We start from the raw sequence: 22,204 nt of genomic DNA on the forward strand, positions 1-22,204 counted from the left end.
GATGTTCTTCTTTTATCAATTCAATAGCTGCCATTGTTAAAAACTTTAAAGGCCCGATCAGTGCTGAAGTATATTCACAGATGTAACTGAAGAGTAGTTTTAGGGTTAAAAATTGAAAATATGCATCTGGTGTTTCTCGAACAAACAACGTTTGAACATTGGAGAATAGATATCAGCTGAAAACATTAATAGCTTTGATTAAACGGTTAAATCTGTGTATTTAATGCGTAAATCAATTAATTCAGCTGCGATTTTAAGCTCCATTGGATAACAGATTGTGCCTTTCAAAGACGATTTACAAATCCAAATATATATTCATCTGCTGGTTTTTATGATGTTAGCTTAATGTGACCACTCATATAAGCACTTTTCCTTCTAAAACAAAGACTTGCAGATATTTCTTCATAGATCCCAGTTGATGCACAGTGGTCTTGACTAACGGAAGCAGAGAGAAAATCTGGCAGTGTGTGTGGGTTCCAATGAATTATTTATTGGTTGGTTTTGGTTTCACCACTGGCAGTAACAGCGTGTGCTGGCAGGTAGGAGGAGGAACCTTGGAAGGGTGCTGTAAGTGAGGATAGGGATGAGGGATAAAGGTTAAACTGCCGTGATACATGGATCACGAGAGTGTTAAATGTTGAGACTGTGCAAAGAGTTTCAGTGTGCATCCCCTCCAGATGCCTGAGTGAGACAGAAGCCTGCTTGTTTAGCAGCACTGTGTGAACATAGGGGACCGTGAGGTCAACACACACATACAGGGACCACAGTGTGGTGACGCTGGGACTCTCAGGGTTGCACTTCTGCTGTGAGTTTAAAACACTTACTGACAATGAGGGCGATACCCATGAGGAACAGCACCACTGCAAAGACCAGGCCACCGATTCTCAGAGACTCATAATCTGAAATGAAAAAACACAAAACATACTTTTTAGTGTTTGTGAGTCAACGGTCACATATGAATGTTTTGAGATAGAAAACAACATGAATTCAAAAGCCTTTGGAGAGGCACTTAACCACATTTTAATTCAAGAGCAGCATTGCAGAAATACTCTGTAGCCCCCTAATGGTCATGTTGGGACGCCACAAATTCCTGTGAGCCACAGTCATCAAAACTGCAAACACTATGTCAACTTTGACTCTGTTGCATTCTGCCTCAATACTGCAGGAGAAATCTGAACATTTGCAAAGACAGTGTTTGTGGCAGGCAGCAGTGAGTGTGAGATGGGGTCTGCTTGTTTTATATTCTGATTAGGGAACTTTCAACCCTGCAAACCATAATGTTAACCTCGCCTATTGTTTTTGCAACAGGCTCGCTGCTTTGTTTACATGCATCAAACATTGACTCATCTAGTTGGCTAGCAGGATGGCAATTAACCGCAAACCTTAGCATGACCATAGCAAAAAAAAACATGACTATAACACTTTTTTTTCAATCAAATCATATTTTTTGGGGAAAAAAGTGCAACAATTGTCTCAAAGTTGTTCAGCTGCTGGCAGGCTTCATCAGTTCTTTGGTGCAGCGGTTAAACCTTTTTGGCTTCCAGCCCTTGACCATGAAGTAAACATTTTGACTAAAGACTATTTTTTCCCTCTCAGGTTGTTTCATTGAGGATCTTTAGAGGCTAAGGCAGATGGAAGTAACCAGAACTTCAGAAGACAAATAGATAAAAGTAAAGAAAAATAAACGTTATTTTGGGACCACAGGTTGGGAACCACTGCTTTACTGGTCTTCAAATGGGGCATGGACAGCGGTTGGAGTGGATAGTGTCTAAATATAAAATAATATAATATAAAAATAAAAAGTAGAGAATTTATGTAGGGCCGCTCTGTGGACGTCAGTATCTTGGTTTGGACTGAATGTCCAGTTCAAAGCTCAGTGGACAGGATTTGAAGTATTTGCAATGGGACTAGTCCAGGGGCTTGGCCTTTGGGGGGAAAGTTTTCCATCAAATCTGGAAAAACAAGTGGAAATTGCCAACCCATCGCGTTCAACTGCTCAACACTTACCATATTGAAAAGCGCTGTCATAGTCTGGTAGGAGAGAACAGAGAGACAAAACAAATGAGAGGCAGATTTGCCCATTGACACACTTCAGAGAGTACTCACGATGTGACAGCAATTCAGCAGTTTTAGGACCTCAGTCATTCATCTCGTCATTAGCCAGTTTGATGCCAGTGCCAATTTACATGCCAGTTAAAATGAGTATGCGGCTTATTTTAATTTGACTAAGCTCTTGTTCAAATAACACCCACCTCTGTCCTTATCTGCCACTTCCGCTGAAGCTGTGAAAAAGGGAGCAAAATCATTAGTCTTTATAAGATATTCACTTGGTGCTGTTGAGTGCATGTCAGCAAATGGCAAAACTGATGGTAGTGAGGCAAATTCAATCTACAGAGAAGCCAAAAAAAGGTGAGCATCGAACCCCACCTTGTATGCATGTAGAAGTGCATATATAGGAAGTAGTAACACATGAAGGCCCAACATCTCTTTCCCTAACTCTCACGATAAATAAACGCTTGAGCCACATTCCCAGGAGAGTCACACTCTCCACCAACAGAAGTGCAACAGAGCCCTGATCTGTGGCATTCCTGTGCTGTTAAAGATGTGGGAAAGTACAGCCCCCTCTGCTCTATCACATCTCTGGTCCCATGTGGAAAAACATGTCGCCTGTGTTCACGTTATGCTCCAGTCTTTTGAATCCTGCTAGAAAGCATACTGTACTCCGTAACAAGCCGAATCCCAACGTCTGCCTTGTGTTAAGCAACATCAAGAAAGTGATTCATAGGAATGATTCAAAGGACAACATCACCTGGTAAAATGATGATAAAGACACACTGTTTATATGAACCCGCTGTTCGGAGTGGGAACAATGTAACCTTGGAGCAGCACACCGGAGGTTACATAAATGCTGTTTGACTAGGCAACATTTCACATCATTAGTGCATTTCTCACAGCTCTCATTAAAATATTTAACAGACTGTGAACAGTGCTTTAAATGTCAGACAGTCCTAGTACTTGTTCTTATGTTGAAACTTTCACACCTGATGCTGAATAGAGTTAGTTAATCTGTTAATCACGTAAAAAGCAAAGTTTGCCTATTTCAACTCATTCCAGCAGCTCATCAACGCAGCTTAGAGGCTCAGAGTTGATAGATTTTTTGGCTCTCAGTAAAAGAATCATGTCCTTGATGGATGTGATTCAATACAGTCTGACATGAACTGTTACAAATGAGCACGATACAGTTGAAAGCCTGAGCTGAATAATATTTCATACACCCCACATTCCATTTACAGCAGAGTGGAGTTAACTTTGACCTCATTATCAAGCAGTAAATACTAATGTTAGTCTCTTCCTCTGTAAGGAAGGGAAAACAAAAAAACAAAAAACACATTTTAAATATTGGTGCTGACAAGCCTTTCGAAATAAGACCTGACTCTAACAGACCTAAATGTCAGAGAAGATAACAAAACCCTTAGTGTAGGCAAATCAGCTTAACATCAAGCTTAGCTGATGGCATGCAGGGCGCATAGAGGAACAAACCACAGCCCAGGACCTGCATTAACAATGGAAAACCTGGCAGCAGTCTGAATAAATGATTATTCAAACTGCAGTATAAGGAAAACATTTACGCTGTTCTGACATGGCCTTTTGTCACCGTAAAACACTGATGTTAAATTATTTAAAACGGAAAATATTCCACGTAATTTATACTGAAAACACGATCACTGGAATGCTAACAGTAAGACAAGGCATTTAATACATATTTGACCAAAAATAGCGCATGGCAAGCAGCCATACCAATGAAGTGAGCAGCGGAAACCAAAAAAAATGAAGAAATCAAATGGCCATGCATTGCCAGTGACCACTCTAATGCAGGAAAACTTACCAAACACTTCCCTGCCAAACGCTGATCCTGTTATACAGACACATCAGCTTGTTTAACAAGGAGGAACTTAAAACAAAACCAAAGCTACAGAAAAGGGGAAGCAACCAAACGCTCTCACAGGTGGGTTTCAAAGTGGAAACGACACAAAGCAGCTGAATGTTCAGTTTAAAAGGATGCTCACCGAATGCAGGAGCCAGCCAGGAGCTGAAGGCCACCAACAACACAAGATCCATCGTACCTGTTGATAAGACACCGACAACCATGAACCTCAAGTGAAAGGGCATGAAAATAAAGAGAAGCTACAGCATGTGCTCACATTTTGGGTCACTGTTATTTTAGGAGGGTAATTTGCTGTGGTGGCAGGCTTTTTTTTTTATGTGATTTACAGATAAACTTTGTGACTCATTGACTCCTTTCAGACTGAAAAAACTGAAACGGCCCTCAGAGAGAAGCCTGTTTTCAAACACCTCAGCAGCTCCCCTCTAATACCTCTCAGAAACCAGCAAACAGCCAGTTAAAGTCAGCCTGGGCTCACTGTTATTTTCCAGCAAAGGATCAGAAATTGCAGAACATGCTTGATTTATCAACTTGCTTATATGCATTAAACTGCTGCTTAACATGATACTGTTAAAGGGGTACTCGAGCAAAAGGAAAAGTCAAAGCAGCAGAGGCTGAAATATCCAGATTTTTAGTCTGCTGCTGCTCCAAAAACATTGACTCTAACATTTCCCATAGTGCAACAGAATAAAGTGGTTCAGTTTTTTTTATTTTAAAAAAAGCTCCCTCAAGAGCCACAGATGAAAATATCCTGTTTTCATGGCCTGAGTAGATACATCTCATGTCAACTACACTGAATTTCATGAGAAAAATCAGCGGAGCGCCCCTTTAATAAGACCCTGCCTTGTGGGGACACCAAGCTCCATTTGGGCCAGACACTACATAACAACATCATCGGGATATGTGTCATAATAATGTGGCCTCCTGACTCTGGGTAAGAGAAGAGGGTCTATTTCAGGCTTGGGACACGGGGCTTGGCAGTGGAGGGACAGAGGGCAAGGCTGGTGTTGAGTTGCATGTAGTATTTGGTCAGTAGGTTTGGATTGGTTTTGCTGGATCATCTAGTTTGGAGCACAAGCCTCCCAGGGCTTGTTTTTCTGTCTATATATTATCTAGGACAATCTCTGAGCTTGCCATACGCCCATATGTTTACAGGCTGAGGTTCCACAACCAGACTCGTGACTGGGCTCATGAGTTGAGGAGGCCCTGTGTGGTCGAGAAGCACAGCGGTTGCTGTGGTTTTAGCTTCCAAGTGACATTACACCAATAAAATCCCAAGACATGACAACAAAAAAGTAATGCAGGTGCACACAGGTCTACAGCGAAAATACAAGCCATGGAATAAAATGTTTTTGCATTGCAAAGATCAAAGCCTACATTAGCAGAGCCGTGGATCCCCTCCCTGGCCCAGAGCACTGCTGAGGACTCATGCATGACTAAAGTGGGGGGTGTGAACATGGAGCTGGAGAAATATGAACACTTCAACCCCAGGAGCAGGATTAACAACAAAGGCCTGCCAATCAGGTTTAATCAAACAAATACAGGGTGAGTTATTTTAACAAGACCCAATCCAATAATCTTGTTTGTTAGCCTTCTGAGTGCTGTAAAGGAATATAATGGGGAGACAGGAAAGACGCCCATAAAGCAACACTTAAAAAATTAATTACCATGGATTATCATAAAGTGGGAATAACAAGAAGTTTGTAATTTAAAAAGTGAGACTGTCATTTCAGGCAAACCCATATGAGAGTTCATGGACACATATCAGCCCCTTAGTGCAAGAGCTTCTTCAAAATAAGGCTTTATTGTTTTCCCAGAACAAAAGATGAGACACAGACCGCTTGATAATTAAAACTTGGAACATGTGTGGCATTTAATAGAGGCTGATCATCGCGGCACACACACAGGCCAGTCTCAAATAGTGATCCAGCTCGAGTTCACGTTGTTCTCGCCAATTAACGCGATAATGACCGCAGAAGTGAAATTGTTGGCCGCAGTGTTTCTGGCAGCGCACAGTGTGAAAGTGTGTCACTGAAGCGCCATGAAACTTCTCAGATGGCGTGGCATTTTCCAGACAGGACACCGCCGCGCAGACGGATTGAAGATGGAAAACACTTCGACGCGATCAACACAACCATGAAATGTAATAAAAGCAGCATGGCCGCAAACAGAGGAAAAATACGTTGGGCTTCTTTATAACAACGTGTGAGGGCAACATAAGATGTGACTTCATGCAATTAAATGGCCACATGTTCACACAAGCATTAGCTGGACGTTGGAGGGGTTGGAGGTCGTGCTGAGGATACCCGGCTAAGATAAGACTTTATTATCAAAGTGAGACGGAAAACTTCTGCAGGACAAAACCCCGCAGACACACATGTGTTTTGCTTGAGTCTTTACCTGCAGACAGTTTTTTTTTTTACCTGTCCATGCTTTCATTTCCAGCCGCAGTGATCTGCCAAAACTGTATTTGAGGAAATGCATTAATCTCAGAGACAAAACAGGGACGTTTAGATGAACTTACCGTGAATCAGCCTCCTATAAACTCTACCGTAAGTCTTTGTCTCCGCCCAGTGAGCCGAACTTCTCTAAAAAAAAAAACAACTTTCCCCACTTGTTACTTTAGCCAAGACAAAAGAAATGAAATGCAAAACTCTCTCTTACAGCTCACAAAAGAATTAAAACACAATTTTTCTGTGCTGCATTCGGAGGAAATTCTTCAGCACTCCGCTGCACCAAGTAGAGGTCCGCTCCTCCTTGGTCTAGTCTCAGGAATGGGGGATGGAGGTGGGGGGTAGGGGTGTTAGTGAGGGCGCTCAGCCTCTGCAGTGACTCCTAAAAATGATCCCCCCCCCAGAGGTAAACAAGCTACAGTCCAGCGCTACTGAGCTGGGAGACTATTGCCATCCGCTTTGGTGCCAGCATCGATAAAACATGATTTCCTAATGACCTGTAAATCATGCTCATTTCCCCTCACAGCCAAATCGAAGAGACAGGAGCAGCATCAAACAGTGGGCCTGTTGTACTTGCGCTGGTAATTTACACGTTTTAGAGAGCGCACTGAACTTCAGCGCTCTGGAGCGAAAGCATAAACACAAGCGGCTTTCATGGCCAGTGCAGTCCGTCAGGGAGATGCAGTTTACTCTCAGCTGTATGACAAATGCCTTCCCAAGGTCTCTCCCACAACAAACTGCCAGACTGCCTCATCCACCGGCAGCAAACAGAGCAGGGTGGGCTAAGCTTTGATAGCAGCCCTGTCTCAGTATGGTTGATTCAGATTATGATGTCCAGGGTGTCATCTGCTGTGGTTAGTTAGCTGTGGACGTTTGTCTTATTAAAGCTTGAAGATTGCACAGGAGTTCGTCTGGTGTCACCAGCTGTGCTAGATGCAGATTCAAGAGTCATTTATTTTCTTAAATTTAGCCTTGTGTACAGAAAGTGCTCTGCAGGTTTTGTTGAAGTTCAAGTAACTGTCCCCCAGTGATGAAAACAAAACGTATTTATTGGTAAGAACAGTAAGGACTACAAACTTTGTAAAATACACATTTCTGAAACAAGGCAAGTGTAATTGAACAGATCCGGAATTCAGTTACCCAAATGATCCGGGGGAAAGTGGTGCTATAATTTCCTCCTCCACTAGATGGAGATGTTGGTCAAGAATGAGCTACTACTTCAAGGTGAACAATAGAGGACTAGACCGCCAGTAAAGAACCAAAAGCGTTTAATGAATCAAGAGGAAGTGCTGAAGTGTGATGAGTAAACAAGCACATTCAGCCAAAAGACTTCACATTCCTCTTCATCCTGTTTAATGGGGGTAAAAAGCAGGGATGTCAGCCACATTGCACAGCTGTTTCATTCATGAGGAAACGTCAGTTCATAGTTTTGAGAGGAAACAACTTCACTTGTTACCTGTGTGCAAGATGATTTCTATCACTGCAGAGCCAACATCCCTACAGCCCGCTGAAATGAAAAGCGAAATGTTGCAGTCAAAGGGCACTGGAGCAAAGTAAAGTCCTGTTCACTCAGGCACAACAGAGATTACAAGCAACACTTCAGAAAATTGTATTTTTAAAGGCATATGCAAACAGTCAGGAAGGGCACTGATTCTTTGGGGTGTTTCCTTGTGTTTGCTGGGGCCCGGTGATGAGAAAATGCCCGCAAAAAGACAACTACGGTGAATGAAGAGACGAAGGGGGATACACAAACTCAATTCTCTGAGGGATTGACTTAAGGCTGAACACAGAACTAAAGATGAGGGCTCAAATTAATACTGCACCCAGATGAGTCTTAAGTGTCCTTGGATGACAAGCAGTGATTGGATTGCAAGCTTGGTAGCTTTTGATGGCCATGCCTGTCAGCCTCACCTGCTTTTTAATCAGTAATTACCATAGGGGATTCTCTGGCATTTCTTAATTAAATTGGACCAAATGCAATTAAAAACCACACTCTCATTCCTTTAAAAGGGCTCTGTGGAGTCCTTGTTTAGTTCTTGCTGTTAAGAGAATAAGCGGTTGAACGGTCATAACACCGTCCCATCTTTTCGCTGATCTGTACTTGATTATTTCAGTGGTCAAATTAACTTTGCAGTTTGCATAATAAAGGGCAAGACGGAGTTCAAGATTAAAACTTCCACTCTAAGTAGAATTGAAGGTTAAAAGCGTATACGAGGAGGCAAAGTTGTTATGTTATTAAAACAATTAAAGTTAGCATCGGGGGTTGGGCGACAATGTGATGAGAGCATGCGGTGAAGAAAAGGACTGTCATCATCATAGCACTAAACACAGCAATGCATCTCTGCCCATTACATTTATACAGAGGAAACGTTACACGACGGCTTTCAAACACTCACCACCGAGAAAAGTCCCCAGCGCTCCAGGAGGCAACAATCACAGACACATCAGAGGTGATTTTCCCATCTGCAGTCTTCATATCATCTTTGGAGTTGTTATTGTAGTTGCCGCAGGCACTGCACATTTTCCTGGACAGGCAACTGCCAGTAATGACAGTCACCTCCTGTGAAATTGAGTAGGTGACCCACACAGCAGATGCCCTCTCGATGATCACAGTCCTCTCTGAGATTTGGACAGATAGATCACTCGTCACTTTGCTTGGAAGAGACACTTTCCTGCCATTTACCTGGATGGCATGGAGAAGGGGAAATGAGTGGCAGAACAAAATCAACTGAGATTTTAGAAATTCTTAATCAAAACAACTACTTTTATGATTAACTATTTAATCGGAGAGTCTGTTCTCCCAGCTCTTCTCACCCAAGTCACTTGTTGGCTGTTCACTGCAATGGTGGTTTGGTTGAAGAACACATACAGAGTGGCGACGGTGGGAGTTGCGCGTTTGCTGCAGACCCTGACGTCCACGACCACACGGAACCACAGGTCAGCGGTCTCATCACACACAGACGCCATTTCAAATGCCCCTGTAGCACCTATTGCTCCAGACATGCCATCAAAGGAGGTGAGGTAGCCAGCGTGGCTGACACTGCAGTGGCCCCGTTTGACATGGCAACCTCTGACCCCGTCTCGCACGCTGCAGACCTCTTCACTGGCACAGGACAGCTTCTCACACTTCAGCAGCCCAGAGGCCTGGCACACACACTTGGCCTTACAGTCTTTGTCCACTACTGCTTCTCCCACCTGGACACATATGTTGTTTATTACATTAAAATCTTTTCTCTTCAAGGTTGCTGAACTGAATCTTTTACATCTCTATTCATGTGTAAATGACAAGAATTAGAATATGCATTTTGGTAGCACTTTGTATGAAAGTACACATATTCACCAATAGCTAGTTTCTTATTAGCCTGCATATTCGTAGCATTTTGGCTCTTTATTACTAATCATAAAGCACTTATTCTACAGATCCATGTTCTGCAACTACTAGGACATTAATTAAGAGTTTTCACCTAAATTAAACTCCAAATTAGAGATTACTGATAATAACTGAGGAAGTTGTTGTACATGAATTATGATCTTGATATCCTAACCCTAACTTTTAATAAACCTAACTCCCCAAATGAGGCATTAATAAGTGATTTCTCATGATTAATAATGAGCAAACATGCTACTAAAATCCATGCTAATAAGCAGCTTGGTAATGGTGAATATGTGTCCCGTTATATAAAGTGTGACCCCTATTTTTTATATGCTATTCTGTCATGACTACCTTTCCATTGTAGCACAGTTACTATGTATGACAACAAAGTAAAATGTCAGGACAGTTTTACCGTCAGATATCTGCCAGCGTGCACACACCCACACTTATCCAAGGGAACACATTGGAGGCCATCAAAAACAAAGCCGGCATCACATTGGCATCCTTCAAAACAGCTTTCAGAACAAGTAATTGAGTACATAAAGCTAGCACAGGTTCCACCACAGGTGCTGGCACACACCTCATAGTGGCTGTTTAGAGGGCAGGAAGCAGCTACAAGAGAATAGCACATTTGAGTTTGTATGAGACTTTGTATGTGAACCTGATATGTGAAATATAAAAACATGGACTATTCCATGCTAAAATACTGCTGTGTGTAACTCACGGCAGAAGGAGCTGCGCCTCCATGGCTGTATTTGCACTCCTGCGCTCTGGCAGGCCAAAGCGTAAGCCTGGACACTGTTACACAGAGTGTCTTTGTTGCCACCCACAGCACAAATATCAAACACGCAATGAGACATATATACTTCGGGGTTAATTTTTCTGTGGCAGGCTTTGAAAGGTCCGTTAGGTGCAGCTATGATGCCACAGTAGTCTGGTTTGCTGTACAAGGCAGCCTTGGCCTGCTCACATACTGGACACTGGCCTCCACAGCCCCCACACACATGCCTAGGCAGGTCCACCACCCACGCCTTCCCAAAGTTTTCAACGCTTTTCGTTTTTCTGCCACAGGGAAGTCTGAAGTCATCATCAGGATTCTTGTTGTAGTTGCCGCAAAGACCACACATCTTATTCTTGTACGTAGAAGGCACGATCACCTCAACATAATAGACCGTGTCGTACAGGACTGTCAGCCCAAAGTCTGTCTGGATAATTATGTTGCGACCTTCCTGGGTGACTCGTAGACGGCCATTGTTCAGGTAGAGAGGAAGGTTCAGAAGTTCATCATCCACCTGGACAGAGGAGGAAGGAGAACAAAATTATTGCGAGGAAATAAATAAAAATGCACAAATGTAAGCACGTGCGTTTACGAAGTTGTTGAACTCACGGTGACTTTCCATGGCATTCCCTGCTGGATGTAAATGACGAAACCATAGACTGCCACTGCAACCGACCTGGTAACAGCCATTTTATCATTTCCATACTTCTCATTCCCCTGAGTTACATTGAATGGTGTTAGATTGCCTTTGCCTTTAACGTTATCACAAACCTTGGCCAATACATAGACACAGGTACCCTGGAAGTCAAACATCCTTCCATCAAAGGAAATATAATGAGGGTCACCAGAAGCCACACACTTGTCATGCCTCTTCGGGTGGCAGCCTTTCACTCCATTTACAAGCTTACAGGTCTCCCCTGCACGACACTTGGACTTTTCACAAGACACTGCACCATTCTCTCCACAGATGCATTTATCCACGCACTTGTTTTCAGGGTAGAACACGTCTCCTTTCCTGTAATAATGACCATCATAAGAGCAGCCACAGTCTCTCACAGGCACGCAGGCATCCCCACTCAGCAGGTAGCCATCGTCACACTCGCAGGCTTCTCTACAGGGCCTGTGGCAGGTGGCAAGGAAGGCAAAGCTGGCACAGGTGGCTGGGCAACCCGCAGCACACAGGGTGTAATGACTGTTAGCTGGACACAACATTGCTGTAGGATAGGATGAGAAGAGGGGGAGAAGAACAAGGTGAAAGAGGAAGGATGTAGTTTGAAATAAGAGATTTGAAGTATGAAATCAAAAGAACTGAAACCGCAATCTCAAACTCACGACAGAAGTTATCTCTTCTCCAGTAGTGGATGGTGATTCCTTGGCTCTGACAGGCAGCAACATAGACTCCCACAGCATCACAGACTGTTCTTTGGTGGCCATAATAATGACAGGCATCATAAACGCAGTTCTCCAGGTAAGGAGTAGGGTCCACATGCTTATGACAATTTCTGAAAGGCCCTGCCCTGTCAGTGATAATACCACAGTACTTCCGGGTTTGGTACTTTTTCCTCCGGGAGTCTGAACAGGCCTGGCACCAAGGTCCCTGGCAGACTGATGCACAGCCTGGTACGAGGGCCACCTGCCAGCTCTCCCCTAGCTTGGCTTGGTTATTAGCGATCTGGCCATTCGGCATGCTCAGGTCATCCCGAGCGTCTCCATTGTAGTTGCCACACAGACCGCAGACTGCACCCTGGTAGTTGCTGGGCAGAGTAACGCTCACTGTGCTCCGCCAGTCAAAGGTCAGGGTGATACCAGCAACTGTTTTCACTACAGCTGTCCAGCCGCTGAGAAACACGGCCAGCTCATTATTGTAATCGAGTGGTAACAGAGCAAGCTGCCCATTGAGCTGAAGAGCAGAAAAAGAGGGAGGGAGGCATATTTTTAGGAGATTATAGATTTAATAATTCTGCCGTTCTTGCTAATCCATTCTAATGTGCAGTTAAATCTTTGTTTAATTAAGTCTGCCTGGATCAAAATTTTTTAATTTGCAATTAAATATATATGCAGAAGAGCATGAGGGATGTCAGAATTAGCACAATGACAGAAAGCATTATCATCCACTCATTTGAATGAGGCTCAGAGTAGCTGTCTTGTTTTTATTTTTAATACTGTACATGCTGTGTCCCATTTCTTTTTTTCAACAAAAATCCACATGAAAACAAGTGTCAGATTACTCATTTGTTCTTTTATCAAATTACCCACATGCTTCACATTAACCATACCTCTACCTCCATTCTTACCAGGATCTTGTAGTGGTATTCTCTGCTGATAGTGAGGGTGATGTTATATATGGAAAACGTGACAGTCCTTGTGTAGGACACGGCCCGGCTTCCCCTGTTTTCATTCTGCATTGTCACCTTGAAAGGCTGAAGCCCGGGCTGCTGAGAGCATAGTCCCACCAGCTGATATACACATGTGCCCTGGAAGTCATACCTGAGGCTATCAAAAGTCTGGTAGTGTGCGTCACCTGAGGCTGAGCATGTGGCGTGACTGATGGGTCGGCAGGCGCGCTCTCCATCCACTACACTGCATTTCTCTTTGGCAGAGCAAGAAGCCTTGCGGCATATCACCATACTGAGGGTTGTATTACACTCACATAGACGACTGCAAGCCTCATCAGGCCAAAAGTGCTGGCCTGGCTTGTAGTAGCGGCCCTGATAGGAGCAACCACATGTTTTAGCAGGCACGCAGGCACCAGCGCTGAGGACGTAACCCCTATCACACACACAGGTCTCCATATAGGCACTGTTGTAGGTTTGCTCAGGGAACGGGCAGGATGGCTGGGATGAGCTGGGATAGTCTTCATAGTGGCTGTGATGCTGACAGTTCATTGCTGGATGGAAATTAAATTTAGAGGCATTAACCAAAAAGAAAAAAAAAAATCAATATTTAATTGAAATATTTGACTGAAATGAGCAAATGAGCTTCTTGTAAATACTCACGACAGCCAAACCTTTTCCTCCATCCCTTGATTATTATTCCTTCTTCAAGACATTGCCTACTGTAGGAGGCCAAGGCCCGGCACAGCATCCTTTTGTCTCCCTTATTAAAACACATATCATTTGCACAGCTGTAAAAGAAGGCCCAGGGGTCCACTTTTCTATGACACCTCTTGAACACACTATTGGTCTTGGGTGTGAGGGCCCTGCAGAAAGTCTTTGTCTTATAGAGCTCAAGCTGGCTACTGCCACAGGTAGGACAGTTTTTCTCACATGTATCCCAGCAAGGACGGTCCTTGTCCTGGTCAGGCGTTTTCCAGCTCTTGCCACACTCGATCACAGAGGAGACAGCTTTGCCGGCTGGACCCTGGAGCTCATCACGTTTGTTACTGTTAAAGTTGCCACACAGACCACAGACACTGCCGTAGTAGCTACTGGGCAGCTTGATGACCAGCTCCCAGTTCCAATCATAGGAGACAACCAGGCCAAAGTCTGTCCTCACCACTGCCGTGTGACCACGCTGAAACAATGACACCTCACCCTCACCCAGTCGCACAGGAAGATTCAACAGCTCCCCGTCCACCTGAGGGGAATGGATCAGAACAATATTGTAAACACTGAAATATTATGGGTCAAACGCATCAGACAAGACACTAAAATCTTACCATGACTCGACCAACTTGGTGCTTGCGGATGGTGATGTTGTAGCCATATACAGACACATCGACCTCCCTGAAGTAAGAAACTGCTCTGAGTCCCCGGTTATCATTCCTCTGAGTGACCAAGAACGGCTCCAGACCATCCAGATTCCCACAGGTTTTGGAGATAACATATTTGCAGGTGCCCTGGAAGTCATAGCTGTAACCATCAAATGTGTGGTAGTGGGAGTCACCCCAGGCCCAGCAGGTGCCTGTGTACTTCGGGATGCACACAGCTTCATCTTTGTGAACATGGCACTTCTCCATGACCCGACACTTTGCATTTTTGCAGGGATCTATACAAGATACACAAAGGAGGGAAATCAAAAACAAAATTACTGCAAACTCATCTGAAAGAAGTTCAATAAAAATGGCTAAAACTGCTTACAGATATATAGACATATGTCTTGCCTTTGTAGTAGCATGCCCTGATTCCTCTCTTGATCATACACATGGTGCTTCGAGGACAGGAATGCTTTTCACACACTAGGCCTGTCACTGGATTACAGGTGCATTTTGTGGTGCAGTTGTTCTCATACACGACGTCACCAGGCTGGGGACATAGAGCAGGTTCATTATACAGGGGGAAATAATACACAGAGGACAAAGCAGGTTAAAGAGTTCCAGTCCACATTATTCCATTCTTATTCCATCTTATTAAAACCCCTCACAAATTTAGAGAATCTGCTAATTAGTCTCAGGAGAAACCCTCAGTGCACATATGGATAATGTCCACCACTGTGGAAAAAGTCAACTTTATTGCCATGTCAGCATGAATGTAGTATTGCTTAAGCTACCATGGCACAAACAAGCTTTCATCTGTACACCACTGTGTATGGAATGGCCTTTTTGTACAGACAGAGAACTCGAATTGTACCTTGTAGGTTTTTCCATTGTCATAGCAGCCACACTCTGTCCCTTGAACACATGCATGGCCATTGAAGAAGAAGCCGTCATCACACTCACAGCCTTCTCTGCAGCTAGTGGGGCACCGGACAATCTCTGTGAGGCCCTGACAGGATGTAGAGCAGGCATGTGCACACTCCTCATAGTGACTGTTGGCAGAGCATTTCATTGCTGAAATAAATTATCATAAGACCGGGAAAACACGTATTAGAGCCTGTTCTTATATTTGATAAATAAAATGTTAATACAATATGTCAGACAAGAAGAGGAGGTTGATTTGTTGGAAAAACTCTCTTCTGTCACTTACGACAGAATGAAGTCGTCCTCCATTTCTTGACGTCCACTCCTGCCATGTGACAACTGAAAGCATAGGCTGCTATGCTGTTACACAGCACCTTTCCATCGCCATTGGAAGTACACACATCAAGAACACAGTTATCAAAGTATGACTGTGGGTTCAGTTTACTATGGCAGTCTGCAAAAGGACCTCTGGGTGCTGTAAGAATACCACAGTAAGTGGACGTTGAAAACACAGCTGTGAGAGCTGGATTACAGTTAGGACAGTCATTCCCTTTACAGCCGTCTCCACAGGCCACATTAGGGCTGCTGACCGTCCATGATTTTCCAAACACATTCATGTTGTTGGTGAGCTGACGGTTGGACATTTGGAAGTCATCTTTGTGGTCCCCGTTGTAGTTGCCACACAGGCCACAGACCTTACCATGATAATTACCAGGTACTGAGACTGTCACATGATAGACCAGGTCATAACTGACAAGTAGCCCAAAATTTGTTGCAATAACATAATGCATGCCTTCATGATAGGCCTGCACTGCTCCATCATTAAGACTGAGAGGAAGGTCGTGAAACTCTCCATTTACCTAAAAGAAAGGCAAAAGTCTTATTTAGAGAAAAAACTACTGATGATAAGAATGTTAAAAACCTATTTGTCAAGCTACTTTCACATTTCTCAGCCATTTCTACCATTTGCCATTATATGATGCATGCAATAGATTTCACTGTATTCCAAATATGGAGAATGGTTGAAATGAAGGTCAGGTGTCATTGCTCACCAGGACTCCAAACATGTTGTTCCGCAGGATGAAAGTGAAGCCGTGGACCTTCACAGCAACCAGCTTAGTGACAGACACCACTTTATTCATCATCTTTTTCCACTGTCTGTTCTCCACCTGAACAGAAAAGTCCACCAGGTGGGTGCCCTCCAACCCACAGCTCTGGGAGAGTACATAGGTGCATGTGCCCTGGAAATGAAATGATCGGCCATCAAAACTCCGGTAATGGGGGCCACCAAAGGCATGGCACACACCCTTACCAACAGGGTGACATTTTTGGACGCCATTCTCTATTTTACACTTCTCATTCGGGCCACATGTGAAATTCCTGCACTTAACCTGAGAAAACAGTTGAGAAACAAGACAAGTGTCATGAAAATCCCCCAAATTACATTCCATATACTGCAAGTCCACACTGACCATTATAACATTATTATTAGTATTTAAGATGTCTACTTTACTATTCATTACCTCTCCATCTTGTGTGCACTTGCATTCCTTCTGACACTGTCCATTGGGATAAAACACTTGGCCGATGCGGTAGTAGCGTTCTTTGTAGAGGCATCCGCACTGTGAGAAAGGAACACAGCGATTTCCACTGAGGATGTAGCCCTCATCACAGGGACAGCCCTCCTCACATTGTGCTTGGCAACCGTCAGGAGGGGCAAGACTCATGCAAGAGGCAGGACAGGAAGCTGCACAAACGTCATGATGGCTGTTGACTGGACATTTCACCGCTGTACACAAGGGACATAAAAGACAATGCGAATGTTTTTTCTTTAATTACTGGACACATTTTAATTTAGAGCACAGTGATTAAAAAGCAACATAAAATACCTGAAAAGGAAGAAACACATATTGAAGTATACATAGAAAAAAGGGGCTTAGACTCAGAGAGCAGTAAAGAAACTTAAGAAGTTTATTGTGCCATTTCATTTTTCCAGTATATTGTTGGTATATTATGCTCACTTTGCCTTTTATGTAAATTATTTTATTAAAATGAATGCTTTTCTCACCACAGAAATGACTGGTTCTCCAGCTGTACACCTTGACCCCCTCAGCCTGGCAAGCAGATGTGTACGACGTGATAGCCTGACACAGCACATCTTTTCTGCCTTTATAGAGGCATACGTCATGAACACAGTTTTCAAAGTAGCCAGCTGGGTCCACCTTGGCGTGGCAGTCACGGAACGGCCCTTTGGGGTCTCTCAAAATACCACAGAAATCTCCTTTTTCATATTGAACCCTCTCCATAATTTCACAATTAGGACATACCCCTTTACAGCCATCAACGCAGCCTGGGATCTCAGCCACACGCCAGCTAGCACCAAAATCTGCTGGTGAGACAGGTTTGCGACCATTTTTTGGAATCAGGTCATTCTGGGGTTTGCCGTCGTAGTTGCCACAGAGGCCGCAAACAGCTCCCATGTAGTTGCTTGGCAGTGTCACAAACACAGCGCTTTCCCAGTTAAAGGAGACTCTGAGGCCAAAGGTTGTGGTGACCACAGCGTACCAGCCGCTCTTATACACAGATATCTGTCCTCCATTCGGGATGAATGGCAGTTCGACCAGCTCGTCATTCACCTTGATAAGTACACACAATCGTATTTATATACAGAGTCTGAATATTAAAGTGACTCACTCATAGGAGCAATTAAACTGTTCATATACTGAACATGTCGTTCTTACCATAATCATGCCCTTGTGGGTCTTTGTGATGACAATGCTGTAGGAGTTCACCTTGATCTCCACTAATGAGGTGTAGGAAACTTCCTTCTTACGCTGGTTATCATTCCGCACCAGCACTTCAAACCACACTAACTCCGGGTTCTTGGAGCAAAGTGCAACCAGTTGGTACACACATGTGCCCTGAAAGTCAAACTTTTTTTTGTCAAAGGTCACGTAATGGGGGTCACCTGTGGCCTGACAGGTGCTATGGGAGATTGCATGGCACTTTCTTATGCCCTCAACCACCCGGCACTGCTGCCCTGCGCCACAACCTTTATCCTGGCATTCTACACGTCTGCTGTTTGCCAAGCATTTACACCGTCGCCGACAGCCCTGGTCAGCCCAGAATGACTCCCCAGCAGGGATGTATCGACCCCTGTAGGTGCAACCACACCGAGCAGTGGGCACACACTGACTACCGCTCAAAACAAACCCTGCGTTACAGGTGCAGGTCTGCACACAGTGAAGTTTGCATTTGGAGGGAGCATTAGGGTCAGAACAAGTAGCAGGGCAGGCATTGCCACAGAGCTCATAGTGGCTGTTGGCTGGACATTTAGCAGCTTTAGGAAGAAGGAAGAGAACAGTGTGTTATACTTGGGACATCAAACAAGAAAAAAACACCGTTCATTTTATGATTAAATTATAGATTACATATTTACAGTTTTAACATGTATGTATCACCCATCTATAACTCCTGCATGCTGTATATAGTGGTATGTAGACAAGCATACATGGATATACTGTACATAACCACCCACTTCATGTACAGAAAGTAATCTGGCATTTCACTCATTCAACAATTATTCTTCCATCATACATATCTCTATTTGATTACAATCAACAGAACACTTGTATATGGACATTGTATGTTGTTAGTCATTGTTTCTAGGTATATATTTACATATTCACATTTTACTTTGTACTAATTCAGCGTGTGTGCATTTTTTTTTCTTGCCATTCTTTGTTCAGCATTGTTGTCCTTGTTTTTTGCTGTATGCTTATTTCTATCTTCCTGTCAATTGTTCTGTGCACAGGTACATGCCTACTTACGGCATCGTGCAATCTTCCTCCATTCTTGGACTTGGATCCCAGCAGTCTGGCAGGCTTCAGCGTAAGCCTCCAGTGCCTTGCAGAGGAAATGCCGATGGCCGCCTCCCATACATACATCATATTTACAGTTCTTCAGGTGTGGCTGTGGGTCAATGGCGGCATGACAATTATGGAATGGCCCATTTATTATGAGTGTAATGAGCCCACATAACATATCACCCTCCCAGATCTTCATCAGACCGTTTTCACAGCGCTCACACCCACCCACACAGTCATCCCTGCACAAGGCATCTTTCACTAGCCCTGGCACCTTCCAGCTGCTTGCAAAGGCCACAGCCCCATCTGCCTGGGTGCCAGAGGGTGTGGTGAAATCATCTTTGGGGTTACCATTGAAGTTCCCACAGAGACCACAAGTCTTACCAGCATAGCGGCCATACAGGGTGACCACAAGATAGTGTTCCCAGTCATAACGGACAGTCAGACCAAAATCAGTCTCAATGACCACAGAACGACCGCTCTGAAACATAACCAGTTTCTTGTTGTTCAAAACAACTGGCAAACTCCACAGACTGTTGTTAATCTGCACAAAAGCAAATAGAAAACAGTCATAATTTATTGATTTAAATGTATGCAGTTTAATTTGACACACCAGTGAAAACCAATATTCTGAATTCAGTCAGGATCATATTTGAAATATGGACTGCTATACTATATAGCAGATACTACTATATCTGCAGATATAACAACCTTTTAATAATGGAAATAGAAATCCTTACCCTCACATGACCTGTCTCAGACCGAGCCACTGTGATGGTGAAGTCATACACTTTGACTGTGACCAGAGCGACATATGACACCCTGAGGCTTCCTCTGTTCTCATTTTGGGCGAGGACCTCAAAGTCTCGGAGATTGTTATCCTTTTTACAGTTTTTAGCAATGATATATGTGCAGGTACCCATGAAGTCATAGTATCGTCCGTCAAAGGTACGGTAGTGGGGATCTCCCATGGCCCAGCAGGTACCATGCTTGGGAACACAGGTGGGAAACCCACCCTGCATCTCACACACCTCATTGGCACTGCAGGTGATACTACTGCAGGACAAAGACCCACCTCCTGCAAACCATAAAGAATATACAATTAATGCCCACATCGTTACGGTTAATTTATGTGCAATGTAAAATCTTCCTAGCCAATAATACTGTATTTCAAAATTCTTAAACAGCTAGATTGTGCACCTTACCTGACTGTATACATAGTCCTGGGGCGCCATAACCATTCATCTGGCTGACACCTATACTGTAGAGAGCAAAGGGGGAACCAGAGCTGGACACAATGTGTCTACTGCTGCCAATGGTCTGTTCGTAAGACATCTCAGCCCATGAGAAATCTGTCCCTGCAACCCCTCCCCACTGGTCATAATGTGGAAGGTTCATACCATCAATGTGGAGCTCTGCCATCGCACTGGTCTGTGCCACAATCAATGCTTTGTTTTCAAATCCTTCCAGAGCCTCTAGTGAGTAAGAGGAGCAGAAGTGGTCTGTGGGAAGGATGGTCATCAAGAAAGGGTCGTAGCATTTGGACCGTTCCAATTTGACACCGTTGAAGAGCATGAGGACCTGGATGCCGTGATCGGACTGGATGGACAGTGTAGCATTGCGGTAGCGGATCTCTCTCATCTCCCCCCTGTTCAAACTTAGAACAGTTTTATGGTTGTTACTTTGCACAATGGCTCGGGTGAGCTGTGAGGCTTGGAGGAAGACGCTGTCATAGCTCTTCTGGAAGGTAAGAGGGGGCACGATGAAGCTGGATCCCCACTTGCTCACTGGTAGTAGCTGCTCATAAACATGATTACATCTCGAGAAGCGCCAGGTGCAAGTGTGACCCGTGACAACAGCAACAGGGTGCTGGGAGGCAACTCTAGTGCCAGAAAGTCCCCACTTGCTCTGGAGCTGGACACTCTCATATGGCTGGAGATTGATTACCATTCGGCTGTGGCGCTTATAGACACGGCCCTGGAACTTGATTGCTCCTTTCGGGAAAATGATCACTTTGTTTCTCTCTTTTCCATTTGTCACAGAGAACTCCTTATGCAAGCCGACAGTGGGTGTAAAGATGAAATACTCTGTGCCCCATTCAGTGGTGGGATACACCACAGAGGTGTCTGCAGTGTGCAGCTTGTAGCTGAAGGAGGTGACTGTCACATCTGCTGAGGCAACAATGTGCACCGTGTTGGGACACTTTTGGCTGCCAAGCATCTCAACACTAGGGGGGAGGCCGATGGTGACTCTTTCTCCAACCTTTAGAGTTTTCTCTTGCTTGAAGCGTAAGGGAAGCACTTGCACTGTCACTTTAGCATTGTCCTGAACAGCGACGATGTACAGTCGATTGCGAGGCCTGTAGTGTGGAGCATAATTCTGCATGAATGACAGGGCAAACTCCCTCCCTGCCCATCCAGCGCTAGATGGACCTGACAGACGAGGGAAGAGCAAGGAGACAGACAGAAAAGCGTGTCAAAAGAAGATGTCTTTTCTAGTCACATAAAATGAAGTAGTCAGGTACAAAACTGTGCTTCACAAATGTCGTGTATGAAGAAAACATGTCAAGAAAGCATTAGGAAATGACTTAGACTATTTGTGCCAAGGCAATCAAAGGATTCACAGACTGGTAATACAGAACTTGGTTTGAACTTGGATTGCATGTACAAAGAAACAATATGACACCAAAGAGAAAGAAACTTAAAAATACCTTCATTTCAGAGTTAAAAAGCAGGGATGAATGCTAGTCTATAATGGATGGATTGCTTTTATCATTGATAACCATTGCGAGAGATTTAGACTAAGGAACAGTCACTTGACTGCTTTTCAGCGCCACTCAATAAGTCACTTGTGCAGACAATATAATTGCATAATGGAAATATTATCAATATCTGTGCCTTTGCAGTGAAAAGAACATTTTCTGGGCTCAGTCAGGGCCTGGGGGATTTAGATTACGGTCCTGTTTCACCCATTCAGTATAATAGTTCCAACTCAATAGCAGCTGAAGGTAAATGCTTTTCCCAACAAAAGCAAATTTCAATTTAGATGGCTATCCTTCATGTGGTGCACTCTCAAATTCTTCACCTGTTCAACATTCTGCCTTATTCACACAAGCACCTGGGGTATGGCAGCACAACAATGCTCTCAACTGATGGGGTTGACAACCTGGATAA

The 22,204-nt window shown here is 44.0% G+C and overlaps 1 protein-coding gene and 1 long non-coding RNA gene across 2 annotated transcripts in view; both read right to left on the bottom strand.

Annotated features, from left to right (window-relative positions):
* Positions 1-488: 488 nt before the first annotated feature.
* The window catches only part of fcgbp (Fc gamma binding protein), a 42,144-nt gene continuing 20,428 nt past the window's right edge, over positions 489-22,204 (bottom strand). Inside the window, exons 28-51 of the mRNA XM_076736742.1 lie at positions 20,237-21,463; positions 19,772-20,109; positions 18,996-19,575; positions 17,907-18,505; positions 17,234-17,801; positions 16,689-16,954; positions 16,218-16,556; positions 15,452-16,025; positions 15,116-15,315; positions 14,650-14,791; positions 14,206-14,534; positions 13,544-14,123; positions 12,842-13,434; positions 11,880-12,447; positions 11,157-11,761; positions 10,494-11,061; positions 10,182-10,381; positions 9,211-9,591; positions 9,062-9,079; positions 2,328-2,388; positions 2,253-2,282; positions 2,008-2,136; positions 825-899; positions 489-565 (exon numbers count right to left, since the gene is read on the bottom strand). Coding sequence (XP_076592857.1) covers positions 489-565; positions 825-899; positions 2,008-2,136; positions 2,253-2,282; positions 2,328-2,388; positions 9,062-9,079; positions 9,211-9,591; positions 10,182-10,381; positions 10,494-11,061; positions 11,157-11,761; positions 11,880-12,447; positions 12,842-13,434; positions 13,544-14,123; positions 14,206-14,534; positions 14,650-14,791; positions 15,116-15,315; positions 15,452-16,025; positions 16,218-16,556; positions 16,689-16,954; positions 17,234-17,801; positions 17,907-18,505; positions 18,996-19,575; positions 19,772-20,109; positions 20,237-21,463 — 9,047 coding nt within the window. The remainder of the gene's footprint in view (positions 566-824; positions 900-2,007; positions 2,137-2,252; positions 2,283-2,327; positions 2,389-9,061; positions 9,080-9,210; positions 9,592-10,181; positions 10,382-10,493; positions 11,062-11,156; positions 11,762-11,879; positions 12,448-12,841; positions 13,435-13,543; positions 14,124-14,205; positions 14,535-14,649; positions 14,792-15,115; positions 15,316-15,451; positions 16,026-16,217; positions 16,557-16,688; positions 16,955-17,233; positions 17,802-17,906; positions 18,506-18,995; positions 19,576-19,771; positions 20,110-20,236; positions 21,464-22,204) is intronic.
* Positions 7,563-9,061, bottom strand: LOC143324888 (uncharacterized). Its single transcript, XR_013077491.1, has 3 exons — positions 8,793-9,061; positions 7,853-7,903; positions 7,563-7,744 (listed from the first exon to the last, which is right to left on the bottom strand). It is a non-coding gene; the product is annotated as an uncharacterized LOC143324888 (long non-coding RNA).

The sequence above is a fragment of the Chaetodon auriga genome, chromosome 8 (genome assembly GCF_051107435.1).
Source record: "Chaetodon auriga isolate fChaAug3 chromosome 8, fChaAug3.hap1, whole genome shotgun sequence".
Classification (NCBI taxonomy): domain Eukaryota; kingdom Metazoa; phylum Chordata; class Actinopteri; order Chaetodontiformes; family Chaetodontidae; genus Chaetodon; species Chaetodon auriga.